We start from the raw sequence: 15,093 nt of genomic DNA, 5'->3' as shown, positions 1-15,093 counted from the left end.
GACCTCCTTCTGACCGTTTATGTAACAACGGCAAGGTCATTGATATAATTTATTTATATTTTGTGATTTATTTTGGAGCAGATAATTAAGGCTTGTTTAATTGAAGCTGTTCAATGTGGCACCGAGGGACTCCACACAACAACACTTTTCAAAATTGCATATACTCAGCTTTTAATTCAAAATATACAAACAAAACATCTGTAGTTTGAAGGAAAATATCTGCAACAACATGCCATTTATCATAACATAAATGTAACAATATAATTTCGTAATTTATTGAGTTTCATTTGTCGACATTAGGAATACAGGGAGGGAGGGGCGGGGGGATTTATTTGGCTGGGGCCAAATTGTTGCTATATGGGGGAGCCTCCACCAGCGCAGCGAGGCTATTTTTAGCCGGGAACTACAGCAGTTCTGACTGCAGACTCGATGATGGGATTTCACCATGGCTCTTGTGTTGCTGCTCTTCCCAGAGTCAAGATTCAAATTCAAGTAGAAATGTGCATATTTCTAATAACGCAGGGTGTGGATATATTATCATCATAACTGTAAATAATTAAAAAACATATATAGGGCAACTATTGCGGGCAAGGATTATCTTCTTCTCCTTTAAAAAGACTGGCATCATTTGGGAAAGTGTTATTCGTTAGAGCCGTGATAAAGCAGAGCCCGCGCAGCAGGTAGCTCGCTTGCAGGGGGGGGTGGACAAGAAATGGGGTAGAGTCAGACCTATATAATGTAGGTGAAGAGGGGGATGCGAGAGAAAGAGAGAGAGAGAGAGAGAGAGAGAGAGAGAGAGAGAGAGAGAGAGAGAGAGAGAGAGAGAGAGAGAGAGAGAGAGAGAGAGAGAGAGAGTCCATACCATAGCGCACATTGGTTGGGCTACTTTTCTGACGACACAACATTCATCAACCTGTGGATAGCGCGCGCGGTGGTGATATTCAAGTCGGGAGTGCCGGTGGTCAGCCGTGTTCTCATCCTCGCTCTCGCGGTCAATGAGCTATTCGATCTGTTTAGGTTCGCTGTATTCAAAAGTTCACCGGCTGTGCGCCATACTCGGCTTTTATGAATGGCCGGAGCATGGAGGAAATACCATTCGAAAGAGTCAAGACTCGACGGAAGAAGGGTCACTGCCCGGCCGGTGCACCCCTGGGCGCCATCGCCTGCGAGGACGAGTTCAACAGCAGGGAGCTAGAGGCTCTCTTCCAAAACTATAATCTGAAACTGGAACAGACCGCCACGCTCAAAGCCCTGGCGGTGCTCATTGTGGCCGCGTCGTCCCTGGCGCTGGTCGAGCTGCTGTCCGGTCCACGACTCACCGTCTCCAAGGGCTCCCACCCCGTGCACTGCGTGGTGTTCCTCTCGCTCTTCATCGTCACCAACGTCAAGTACCTGCAGGTGACGCAGCTGCAGCAGATTGCCAAGCTCTCGCTGCTCTTCAGCTTCACCTTTGCGCTCCTCTGCTGCCCGTTCCCCCTGGCGCTCGGCGCTGCCGAGTTGGAGAGCGCCGCTGCCCCCGAACAAGGCGTGTGGCAGCTGATGCTGGTCACCCTGGTGGCATACCTGCTCCTGCCGGTGCGGACTCTGCTCGCGGTGCTTTTTGGGGTGATGGTGGCCGCGTCTCACTTCATCGTTACGGTGACGTCGTTCACGGGGAGGAAGGAACGGACTTGGAGACCGGTAAGGGCACACCGACATCGACATCCTTCTGTGTCATGATCTCCCCCTCCGCCCCCTCCTGCGCCATCCCCCCACATGCAACACAACCCTTTTCTTGAACTGCGCACCACATTTTATTATAATAGCCCATTATTAGTCTACTTTAGTCTCATTGAAGCCCTCTTTGTAGTTAGGTGTTGTTGACAGTTGCATGAAGGGGCGCTGTCCACCTCCAGGTGCTGAAACAGTTGTCGAATCTAATATTGGCGCGCAGTAAAACTCCCCAAAACAACGAAAGTACAATGGTAAGGGTTGAGTTCAGAGCTGGTTGGATCTGCTTCGTTATATAAACCCTCTCCCACTAACGGATACAACCATATACATTAACGTAATCCCCTTAAATACCTCCGAATTATTATCTGTCCAGGATTTTATTATCTGTCCAATTATATTTATTTCACGGCACAACTGATAAGGAGAGTTGCAAGTTAGCAATGTTTATTTACTAAAAAAAAAAGCAGCACAAAAGAGAACACCCATTTGCAATATGGATTTTTGAATTAAACAGGACATCCAGATGTTTTGTAAAGGCACCGAAACCTTTCACACCACAGTCGACGGGTTAAACAACAGACACTATTTTCGGCCCTGTAACTCATAGGCTACAACACAAATGTTGCTCCCCAGAGTCCCCCCACGCCACAGTTCATGTGGTCGACCTCTGTGTTTGACATTCGGTGGATTAATCAGGGATTAATCACCACCCCCTCCCCCCCACCACTATTCAGCACAACATTTACACATCCGCTCGCAGCTTGCCGGACATGTCTAGTCTTGTCTCGCTCCTGTGCTCAGCTGGTGGCCAACGTGGTGCTGTTCACCAGCGTCAACCTGTCAGGGGTGTTTGTGCGGATCCTGACGGAGCGGACCCAGCGGAAGGTCTTCCTGCAGGCGCGCGACTGCATAGAGGAGCGGCTGCGGCTGGAGGACGAGAACGAGAAACAGGTGAGCCACGCGGAGACACACGCACGCGTGTGCGTGGGGCCGCACAAACACCTGCGCGAATGAATGCTCGCAGGCACACACCCACACCCACGCACACACACACACACAAACACACATATATACACGCACACACACACAACAATGGCTATGTGTACAGACACAATAGTTTGTGTGTCTAGTTTACATGTGTGTGTGTGTGTTTGTGTGTGTGGCTGTGTGTGTTTTATGTGTGTAGATAAGCTTCGCAAGATGCCTGGCAGGTTGCAGAATTTAAAGGTTTCAGGTGCCATCTTACTCTAACAACCTTCCCCCAGGCACACACTAACTATGACAGCAGCTATTTAGGGAAAGAACATAATTGTAGCACATGCACCAGCACCAAACAAATTTTGCCACCTCCACCTTCCCCCCCCCCCCCACACACACACACACACACACCACAAAGTCATGCCCCCCCTCACTCCTGGGGTGAAACCACACCCACCTGCACTGGTGGTTGCGAGGGGAAAAAAATATTCGGAATATTCTTGTATATGTTCTCATCTAAAGTAAGAATATATGTTGGACAACATGCACAGGTTTACAACGACCCAGCCACGGCACTGCACACACACACACACACACACACACACACACACACACACACACACACATTCACACACATTCACACACGCACACACACATGCACATAAACGTACACACACACAGATGAGATCAGAGATAACAGAAAAGGGTGAGGGATAGAAAGTGGGAGGATGAGTCTCACGCACGTGAACACACCTGTGCTTTGTAGATTACATGATGATGTGCTGTGTTTTCCTCGCCCGTCATTGGCTGCCTTCTGACAGGTAATTACACAAGCAGATTGCTTTTATGGCCTCCGTACTCCCGTAAAGGTCACATTTTATCCGGGAGAGCGGGAAGGGGTGGGCTGCACGGACCCCTGATTGGGATCTAGACACTAGCCGGCACAACAGACCTGCCCCTGTTCCCTCAGACCAACCTTCTGGGATTTGGATTTCACTTATCAAAGCGCTGCGGTTATCACTTGACACATTGAGAGAGTGACGAATTGCCTGCATTTTTTCCCCTTCCATCTCTGTCCTTCTTTCTCTTACTCTTCTGGAAATGTATTGACATGAGTCCACCGATGCTATTGATTGCCACATTCCTATATATGACCCTTTTATGTCCATGCAGTCAATGGACTGGCCGGGTCAATAGCAATCTCACAACATTGGATAATTGGAATTTCCTCTTGAAAGAAAGAAGACCGGGGAAGCCTCTGAACTTTGAACTGTGACCTTGAAGTCAATAATCCTGATTGTTACGTTTTTGGTCTGTTTTATTCTATTCATCGTGCAGTCATCCTGTCTTTCACCTAAAATGGGCCACAACAATGGCCTAATTCATTTATGTAAACCTTGCCAGCTCATTCAATGGGAAAATGGGAATGATTACTGGGCAATGCTTAACATTATGTAAGGAGAAGGATTAATGAAGCAATTAAAATAAATGTCCCGTTGCTCCTTCACCATTGTTGAATCTGGCTTGTGTGACGAGGCTTGGAAGTCAGCTTTATTTGCACAGGCTTGTTTCGCAGACGCTGTTGGTGATCTGAATTTGAAGGAGCATAAGACTGCAAACTCATCTGTTTGGATTCCATCTTAAACATCTGTTCGATATTATTGAAAAGATATATTATTTTTCTAGAATTTAATATATCAGTACCCATATTTCTATTCATTCACTTTGAATAATTACACTTACAATAAAGCATAAACCTTTTTTTAATTCATAAATATATTAATATATAATCATTAACCAAGACTGTCGTATTGGGGATTCAGAGTCTCCATTTAAATCGATTCTTTCTTCCAATGCCACAGAACAACATCCTGGACTCCAACAATGACGAAACATAATTCATTGTCTTACCCTTGAGATGGCTAGGCAGCCAAAAATATACTTGAGCTGTTATTGGCCCACATTAATTCTGATGTGGAGAAATTAGCTTATTTTAAATAAATTAAAGCCACAAATATGATGCTTTCTACTAGTCCAGTCATATTATTATTATAAGTAGTTTCAGAAGTAGTAGTATTAGTAGAAGTAGTATTAGTAGTAGTATCAATAGTAGTAGTAGAAGCAGTAGTAGCAGTTGTAGTAGTAGCAGTAGTAGCAGTATTATTATTAGTAAAGTGACCAGGATGGTATAAGAGGACCTGCTGGGGCAGGTGTGCCAGGGGGCAGGGGTAGATGACGGTCAGAGACGTCAAGATCATCCATGGCCGCAGGCACGGGGGAGGGGCTGCCTAGGACACATGGCCACGGCCAAGAGAGGAGAGGATGGTAGGGGAGGGTCCCTTCCTGCATATGTACATGACCCAGACTCCATTTTAGCCAGACATAAAGTCACTCGCACAGAAAGAGAGAGAGACGATCCATAAGGATGAGCAATATTCAGCCAAAAAGGACACAAGTCAACACAGTGGCTAGGGTAAACTGTGGCCAGCTTCAGAGGCTTAATCTACAAAGGGATTGGGAAGACCCCAGGGTATGCTATGAAACGGAGACAGGAAATAGTCTAAATTTAGACGCATCCACATAGGTTTCTTGTAGATTATTGGAAAGAAATTTGACTGGATAGATAGGATGAGGTATTAAGTTGACAGGAAGGGGTATAAAGTATGTCTCTATAAGCTATAAACTATTAATACTAGAAATCAACTCAAGTAAAAAGTGAAGGCTGATAACCAATGATAGAAGATAATTATCACGTCTTTTACTTAAACGATTATGGTAACTAAATGTTTGTGCATTTAGGGCTTCAACATAACCTGCATAACTCAACTAGAGTTATCAAGCGCAGATGTACAATGCCAGCCGTCTCTGCCTGTCTCATGGATTTTATTGAGATGGCTGAATTAAAGCTATATATTTATGAAAAAATGTGCAATGCTATTTATAATCAGATCAATCAATATAAAGATCTAACTCAATGCCTCCTCCCCCCCCCCCCCCCCCCCCCCGCGCCCTCTTATTTTTTCACTCCTCCCTCTCAACAGGAGCGTCTGCTAATGAGTCTTCTGCCCAGGAACGTTGCCATGGAGATGAAGGAGGACTTCCTGAAACCTCCTGAGAGGATCTTTCACAAGATCTACATCCAGCGTCATGACAACGTCAGGTACAGGGGAAAGGAGGGTGTGCATAGGATGTGTGGGTAGGTGGTGGGGGGGGGTAACTGTTTGCTTCCATGGTACCCCCTACTGTGACCCCAGTGTCAGGGACTGAGGGAGAGCTGCTATGATTAGCCCAAAACACACAGAGTGGTTAACAGAACAGGGGTGCTGGTCTGGCCCGCCACCATGGGCATTATTCTGGTTGTGGGCCGTTGTCGGGCACGAGATTTGAATGACCAATACAGCTTCTAAAGAAGATTTTTCTTTTTTTGTATGATTCTGTCGACCCTGCATTGTCAAAAGTTCTTAGGCAGCCTTCATCGAGTCTGCCCGCCTACCAGTACATAGATGTACCTTTCAATGCAAATTCCCACTCGTCTATTGGAGGTCTATGGGCACAGTGATTATTTTGAAGCTATGAAAAGAGCCTGCAAATATGGAGGTCCTGAACATACGAAGAAAGAATAAATCAGAATAGTGAAGACAAAACAGTTTAATAAGCTCATGATACAGTTGGGATAAAAGCAATGAACATGGCAATCATTTCACAACATAACAGGATTTTGTAATAAATCTCATCATTAATGGATGGAATAGTCCTTTGCAAATTGCTACGGCTTATCACTAAGTAGCCTGAAATGATTGAACTCCAATATGTCCAGCGGCATTCTGTCGGTCTGGAGTGTTGCAGTGTGGCCCAGGCCTACTGTGGGCCTGCTGTGGTCCATCTGTGGGACTACTGTAGACCTACTGTGGGCCTACTGTGGGCTTACTGTGGGCTGACAGGACTATCACGCTGGAATGACAATTTGAAGAGAGCCAGTTGAACCAGTGAAGAGCCGTACAGAGCCAGTATAGAGCTGGTTGAGAGCAAGTAGAGAGCCAGTAGAGAGCTGGTAGAGAGCATGTAGAGATCTGGTAGAGAGCCAGTATGGAGCCTGTAGAAAGCCTGTTTAGAGGCGTTGGAGAGCATGTAGAAAGCTAGTCGAGCTAGTAGAAGAGAGCACTTGCAAAGCTATTGGAGAGCCGGTAGAGAGCAAAGTTGACAGCAAGTAGAAAGATGGTAGACAGGGGTTACAGAGCCGGTAGAGAGCTGGTAGACAGCCAGTAGAGCGCCAGAACAGAGCCAGTAGAGAGCAAGTAGAGAGCCGGTGAAGAGCTGGCGGAGAGCCATATCATAGCCGAGTGTGGGAGTCGAGGGCCAAGTCAATTGCTCTCTCTCTCTCTCTGTCTCTCTCTGTTGATCTCTCAATGGGAAAGAGAGAGAGCAACAGATAGAGTGAGACAGAGAGAGAGCAATTCAAATCACCCACATACAACCAACCATTCATGATTACTTGTCCTGCTTTGCTTTGCACCCTTCTAATGACTGACACCATGCTGCCTGTGAGCCAGCCTCTGTCTGTTGACATTACACACACACACACACACACCAGTCTCACACACACACAAGCACGCACGCACGCACGCACACACGCACACACACACAAATGACACACACATAAACACACACACACACACACACAAACACACACACACACACACACACACACACACACACACACACACACACACACACACACACACACACACACACACACACACACACACATCCAGCACCAAACCCAAGATGAAATAAGCAAAAGAGCTCTCTTTCTCTCTCACTCTCACTCTCACTCTCACTCTCTCTCTCTCTCTCTCTCTCTCTCTCTCTCTCTCTCTCTCTCTAGCTCTCTCTCTCCTGCTGTCTCCCTCTCTCTCTTGCTCTCTCTCTCTTGCTAGTCGTGATCGTGGCTCAAGTGCAAACATCAGCTTCTTAGGCTGCTATGGAACATGGTGGCGAGCAGAAAGGAAATGCTTGCGGTCTCGATGCAGGAGATCCGCACGCTCATCCTCCAGAGCTTCGTACGCCAGAACGTCGTCCATTCAAATATTAACGCAAAAAAAATAACTCGGGTGGAAATTCATTGATAGTCAATGAGAGCAGTAACGGCTGGCGTGTGAGCACTCGGTGAGCTAAGTGGCTGCTAACACTCTCCCTGAGTAAGCAGCTGATAATTTAGCACTTACATTTATTGAGAGAGTAGCCAAAGAGGCACAATTACTTTGAGTCTGATTACGGCCTGAAGGGGCCGTTTTCTTTCGTTTGTTGTTTAAATGGGTGGGAACTGGAAGTGTTTTGTGTCGCTGTGAATTTCCTCATTGGTCATTTTCACAATTTTGTTTTTGAAGATCTTTTTCCAAGGGTGGAGTCACGGTCAACAATGGCTGTGTATGTTTGACGTCAATTAAGTCAGCCCTATGTACAAAGGTAGAGCCCAATAAACCAGCCACTCAGTCCACTTAATTGTAGTGTGGGATGTAAGTGTTTAATTCAGGAAATACATTTATTTTTCCTGTCAGAGCAAACCCACTGCAACATCCTGTGACTTTCTTTCTCTTTTTGTGTCCCTCCTCCCTCCCTCTGTCATCCTATCTGTGACGGCCTTTATCTCTGTCTCTGTCTCTCCCTCCCTCTCTCTCTCTCCATTTCTCCCCCCCTTGTCTCCTATCCCTGCCTCTCCATTCTGTCTTTCTCCTGACAGCATTCTGTTTGCTGACATTGTTGGTTTTACCAGCCTGGCTTCTCAATGCACTGCCCAGGAACTGGTGAAATTACTCAACGAACTATTTGGGAAATTTGATGAGCTGGCAACAGTAAGTACAGCCTCCCTGTACATGAACAAATGCTTCTGTATGTGTTTGTGTGTGTGTGTGTGTGTGTGTGTGTGTGTGTGTTTGTGTTTGTTTGTCTGTGTTTGTGTGTATTGTGCACACTAGATTGACTTGGGAAATGACTAATAAAGTGCTGTTGGAGATTCTCCAGGTTTTCATATCAGTACCTAGTATAAAAGTAATCTCTCAAATTTGAGCTGTTATCGTTATAAAACTCCCGTCCTTTGAGTCTTGAGCATGTAGCTTTCAAATGTTTCAGATGTTGTTTGTGTATAGATCCATTGATTTTTGGTAGTAAAATGTCGGTATTGCTATGGTAAGTGTAGTCTTGTGTTAATCTCTCTTCCTCCATTTGCAAGACAGCCCTTTAGGCATGCAACATAAGCATTATTCTGGTCCTTAGTCCTTAGTCAGCAATGAGCATTTAATGCAGTCTACTCTGTCTATTGATGGGCTATGTCTATTGGTCGGTCATTCTCTTGCTCATATACACATGCAAACATTCTTGCACACAGGCACCTAAACGAGTACACACACATGCACACACAACCTCACCCACACCCATATACACGCAAACACACACACACACACAAACATTCTTGCATACAGTCACGTAAGCAAGTACACACACGCACGCACGCACGCACATGCTCACCCACACACACACACACACACACACACACACACACACACACACACACACACAGGAGTAACTCTTAAGCCGTAAACCTTATCTTAAAAATCGTCATATCTGTTACAAATGATACGTGTAGCACACCCTTCTTCCCCTTCTATCCCCATCTCCACCTGCCTTGATTTATAGCTGGATCAATGTTAGGCCCAGCAGGTAACACTTTAAAATAAGGGGCCATAATAAATAGCAAACTAGTCATTATCTAACCCTTTGTTAATATTTGTTAATTGCTATTTGGCAGGAGTTAATAATTTTTTTTCACTGACCACTAAGTGTCACTGGTTAGGGTTAGGGTTAGAGCCGTGTGTTATGGTTAGGGTTAGGGTTAGGGTCGTGTGTTAGGGTTAGGGTTAGGGCCGTGTGTTATGGTTAGGGCCATGTGTTGGGGTTAGGGCCATGTGTTAGGGTTAGGGTCGTGTGTTAGGGTTAGGGCCGTGTGTTATGGTTAGGGTTATGGTTAGGGCCATGTGTTGGGGTTAGGGCCGTGTGTTATGGTTAGGGTTATGGTTAGGGCCATGTGTTAGGGTTAGGGCCGTGTGTTATGGTTAGGGTTATGGTTAGGGCCATGTGTTAGGGTTAGGGCCGTGTGTTATGGTTAGGGTTATGGTTAGGGCCATGTGTTGGGGTTAGGGCCGTGTGTTATGGTTAGGGTTATGGTTAGGGCCGTGTGTTAGGGTTAGGGCCGTGTGTTATGGTTAGGGCCATGTGTTGGGGTTAGGGCCGTGTGTTATGGTTAGGGTTATGGTTAGGGCCATGTGTTAGGGTTAGGGCCATGTGTTAGGGTTAGGGCCGTGTGTTATGGTTAGGGTTAGGGTTAGGGCCGTGTGTTAGGGTTAGGGCCGTGTGTTATGGTTAGGGTTATGGTTAGGGCCATGTGTTGGGGTTAGGGCCATGTGTTAGGGTTAGGGTCGTGTGTTATGGTTAGGGTTAGGGTTAGGGCCGTGTGTTAGGGTTAGGGCCGTGTGATATGGTTAGGGTTATGGTTAGGGCCATGTGTTGGGGTTAGGGTCGTGTGTTAGGGTTAGGGCCGTGTGTTATGGTTAGGGTTATGGTTAGGGCCATGTGTTGGGGTTAGGGTCGTGTGTTAGGGTTAGGGCCGTGTGTTATGGTTAGGGTTATGGTTAGGGCCATGTGTTAGAGTTAGGGCCGTGTGTTATGGTTAGGGTTAAGGTTAGGGCCGTGTGTTAGGGATAGGGCTGTGTGTTATGGTTAGGGTTATGGTTAGGGCCATGTGTTGGGGTTAGGGCCATGTGTTAGGGTTAGGGTCGTGTGTTAGGGTTAGGGCCGTGTGTTATGGTTAGGGTTATGGTTAGGGCCATGTGTTGGGGTTAGGGCCGTGTGTTATGGTTATGGTTAGGGTTAGGGTCGTGTGTTAGGGTTAGGGCCGTGTGTTATGGTTAGGGTTATGGTTAGGGCCATGTGTTGGGGTTAGGGCCGTGTGTTAGGGTTAGGGTCGTGTGTTAGGGTTCGGTTAGGGTTATGCAAACAACTAATATTTAATTAAAGATGAAAAAACTATTAACTTGTGCCAAATAGATATTTTAGTAACAATTAACAAATTAACCCTAAAGGCGTGTGTGTGTGCATCCATCTGTTTAAACACACACAAACTAAACACGTAACGCATAATACACTCCATGGCAATGTACATTAACGGGGGACACATGAATTTAAGGAACACAAGTCGATAACGATAATGTATACAATACTGGTAAGAAACGATGTGTGTTAATGTATTGCTGCATATCGTTAAATAGACCCCTCAGTTGCGGTCCCAGGATCGCATATGTGTGCTAAGTTATCTTTGCCGAAACGCTATTGATTTAGGCCATATTATTTGGCCATAAACTGAGCCATTTCAAGTTTGAAATTCATGTGGTCATGCATCTGTCTCATCGGAGACTGCAGACGCGCTGTCAAAATATCAACTCGTCAGGTTCAAATGCGCTCATGGCTCTTAAAGGGGATGGGAGATGGCACTCTCATTGGATTATTGCATGTTTTAGATTTGCGTCGGGCGCAAGAGTCATTTATCCGCCGGTATAATAGCAACAGCGGCAGAGACCCGCCCACAAAGCTACTTCCGTTTTGTGCTTCTCACTTACGTTTCAGACCGCTAAAATAGGGCCCCGTATGTCTGATATGTCTGTATGTTATATTGGTCATTCTTTGTTTTGATGAGCTAAGTTGTCAGTTCCTTTTGGGTTATTGTTCTGGCAAGGCCCACTCAGATGCCTTTTGTTCAACAGTGAAGTATGAATGCTTGGTTTTTCTGGTAAAACGCAGAGGAAGACTATCTTTAAACTAATTGTGCCACTGAATAAGTGGTGTCCGCACCAGCCTAAACACCATCAATATAACAGCCCTTATCGATCATCAGCGCCCACTATAAGTGTCACTCTATGTGCCAGTCCCCCAGAGAATGAGAAAGTTGTGAAAATTGCTCTGTGTTTAAAGCATATCATCTTTTTTAAATGGAATGCCATTACACAAAGATATGTTTAGACACTCAGACAATCACAGTAATAAACACACATAGAAACATACTCAACACACACAATCGCATTCACACATGCCTATATACATACACACATATACACAAATCACATGATCATCATGTTTATCCCCCTTGAGTTCATCTCAAGCATCTCACGTATGGAGGATCGTTCGAAATGATCACCCTTCTTGCTGGGCTTGCAAGCGGCAGAACTTGAGAAAATAAATCACAAATTACTACTCCACTCTCCACGACACTATTACCCTTATCCACACTATCTAGAAAAATGACCACCGCACTATTCATCCGCGAGGCAAACTTAACAGAGTTACACCCCACTTTCTCCCCAATCGCCAAGCAACACTCCTCCACGGACAGCTGAGCAGCGGGGGAGAACTTTACGCCATGCTGCCGTGAAAGCTTCTCCCCACTCGTCTCCGAACTCGTACCTGTGGGCATTATGCCCTGCCAGGCCGGTAACGACGTTAATGTTAACGAAGTTACACAAACAATCCAAACAAAGTTGACAAACACAAATGAATAGACCAAACTAGAGAGGTTATTAATAAACAAAACGAACATACAAAAACAAACAAATAGACAATAATAAAGTTAGAAAAATCACTCACTCACCACGCCAAACGCTCGGCCGCTCTCACTCACATTCACCCACTCATGCGTACGAGAGAGAGAAAGAGAGAGAGAGAGAGAGCGAGAGAGAGAAAGCATGATATAATGGGATGTTACTCAGAGAACCATTACATGGAAATGTTTCCAGACATGCGTGTGTATGGAGATACTCTGTATGTCTGTAAAAGAGTGATTTCCTGTGTCTATGCATGTACCTGTCTGCAACTGTCGCCTGATTGAGATTTGTGCCCTGTCATATTGGCGAGGGGAAACTCACTCTCTAACCAGGTCTGTCACAGCTGCTCAGCCCATCTGACTGCAGTCTATACCCCCCCCCCCCCCAACACACATACACACACACACACACACACACACACACACACACACACACATGCATCATCCTCTCAACTCAGTGTGGAACTCGGGAAATTCAGCCACGTTCTGAATTCTCATATCCTCTCAGATTCTTCAAGAAATCCAAAAGCACCAAGCACCTCTCCTCACTTCTTATCCTCTCCTTTCCTAGCCATCTCTCGTCTTCTCCCTTTTCACCTCCTGTCCTCCTCTCTCTCCTCTCCTTTCCTCTTTTCCTTCCACTGCTGCTCTTCAGATCTCTGTTTTTCTACTCCTCTCCGCTTTCTTCTCTTCTCTCTCCTCTCTTATTTTTCCTCTCCCTGATCTCTCCTCACCCTGCTCATCTCTCCAAATCCATTCTCTCATTCTCTCTTCTCTCGCTTCTCTTCTCTTCCTCTCTCCTCCGTTTTTTGCTCTCTCATCTCTCTCCTCCTCTCTATCCTGTCTTTCCTCTCCTCTCTTCCCTCTCTCCTCCTGTCTTGTCTCTCCTCTCCCCATCCCAACTGTCTTCTCCTCACTCCTGTAGCTTTCTCATCCTGCCACTGCAATGCATCCCTATTATGTCTGTGTGTGGCTGTTTGTGTGATTAGTCACAGGTGTTCTTTTTTTTGTTCATGCATGTTTGTTTGTGTGTTTGTGTGTGTTCGTGTGCGTTTGTGGCTCGAAGCTAAGTTTTGTATGTGTAGCATAGCTCTTTGCTGCCAAATGGAAAGCCTATGTGCGGTTGGAATGGAAGCATATTCCACATTTGCTGTAGTGTGTGTATGTGTGTTTGAACATGTTTATGTGTATGTGTGTCTGCAAATGTATAGTCAGTGATAAATGTGGACTGTGACAAATGGCTGATCTCTCTGGGAATGTGTGGGAGGGATTCTACTTCAAGAGCATGTCGGAGCAATTAGAGTTGGCATCAACTACAAACACACACACACACACACACACACACACACACACACACACACAGGCACACAAGCCCACACACAAACACACACACACCAACACACGCACACACGCATGATCGCACGTACACACACAGGCGAAGAAGAACACATACACATACACACCTGACAAACCAAGGCATAAATTCCATCCATCTACTGCACATGTTGTACTGGGACTTGGTGTGAAAGTTGGTGTATATGTTTGATGCCAGGTCTAATTGAAATGTGGAAGTCCAGCATAGCTGGTTAAACATGAACAATTCAAGTGAAAGCATACCTTCTTGAATCTACAATCTCTTCAATTTAAACATCTCTCACTTTCCCTTTCTCTCTCTCTCTTGCTATCGCTCTTGCACTCTCTGACCTTTTTCTCCCTCTTTCTCGCTTACAGATATGAAATTCATCATTGGTTTCATCAAAAAAAACGTTGTTTAATTAATAACCTGTTGATTACCTTGACTAAACAAATTTACTATTTAGTTCAGTAGAAAGAAAATGGAAGGAAGTTAAACTTGACTTTTTAGTAAAATCCTAATGGGAATACGCTTACAATTTGAACATACATATTATGTTAAGAAAATGTTAACAAAAAAATGGGACTATGTGATGCATTATACAGAGGAATCATTTTGTCAACTGAAATAGGCTAAGTAGCTTATGAATATAAAGAAGTGTAAGTTGTCACTAACATGAGTGTAATAAAAATAAAGTTGTTTTTTCAAAATGCCAAACTTTTTCTTTCTTTCTCTCTCTCTCTCTCTGTCTCTCTCTCTCTCTCTCTCTCTCTCTCTCTCTCTCTCTCTCTCTCTCTCTCTCTCTCTCTCTCTGTCTCTCTCTGTCCCTGACTGCCAGGAGAACCACTGCAGGCGGATCAAAATTCTGGGGGACTGTTACTACTGTGTGTCGGGTCTGACCCAGCCAAAAGCAGACCACGCCCACTGCTGCGTAGAGATGGGCCTGGATATGATCGATACCATAGCGTAAGTCAAGATACATGCTCTGGAAACACTGTAAGAACAGATGAGCCCACACAAATAACTCACTTCCCTTCCCTGCCTTCTGTCTTCGGGATGTGCCCTTTTTTGCCACCTGTGTAATACGCTGCGGGGGGCATTTTGCATTGTTTCCAGGGCAATTTGATCAAATGTTGATCAAATACACACAGACACGTGTTGCCCTGTCATCTTGTTGTGCTACAGTTCTGTTTGAGTTGATGGATGTGAAAGTAGGAGTACTTTATCTGTCAGGACAGCTGCTGCCATACACCTTCATCATCCAATGTGGGTGTGGGTGTGTACACACATGTGTGTGTGGGTGTCTGTATGTGTGTGAGTGTGTCTGCATGTGCATGTGTGTGTATGCATGCGAGCGTGTCTGTGTGTGTGGTTTCATTTACCCTCCTGCCTCTTGTCCTCT

The 15,093-nt window shown here is 45.5% G+C and overlaps 1 protein-coding gene across 2 annotated transcripts in view; it reads left to right on the top strand.

Moving 5' to 3' along the window:
- Positions 1-1,065: 1,065 nt before the first annotated feature.
- adcy1a (adenylate cyclase 1a) overlaps positions 1,066-15,093 on the top strand; it is a gene marked incomplete at its 5' end in the record, with an annotated part of 28,126 nt that continues 14,098 nt past the window's right edge. For both annotated transcript variants that reach the window (XM_079740593.1, XM_079740592.1), the window contains 5 exons: positions 1,066-1,680; positions 2,515-2,664; positions 5,733-5,851; positions 8,432-8,543; positions 14,530-14,657. In XM_079740593.1, the coding sequence (XP_079596719.1) occupies positions 1,066-1,680; positions 2,515-2,664; positions 5,733-5,851; positions 8,432-8,543; positions 14,530-14,657 (1,124 nt within the window). The remainder of the gene's footprint in view (positions 1,681-2,514; positions 2,665-5,732; positions 5,852-8,431; positions 8,544-14,529; positions 14,658-15,093) is intronic.

The sequence above is a fragment of the Pollachius pollachius genome, assembly GCF_949987615.1.
Source record: "Pollachius pollachius genome assembly, chromosome: 7".
Taxonomy (NCBI): Eukaryota; Metazoa; Chordata; class Actinopteri; order Gadiformes; family Gadidae; genus Pollachius; species Pollachius pollachius.
This window is presented reverse-complemented; position numbering and strand designations above follow the sequence as displayed.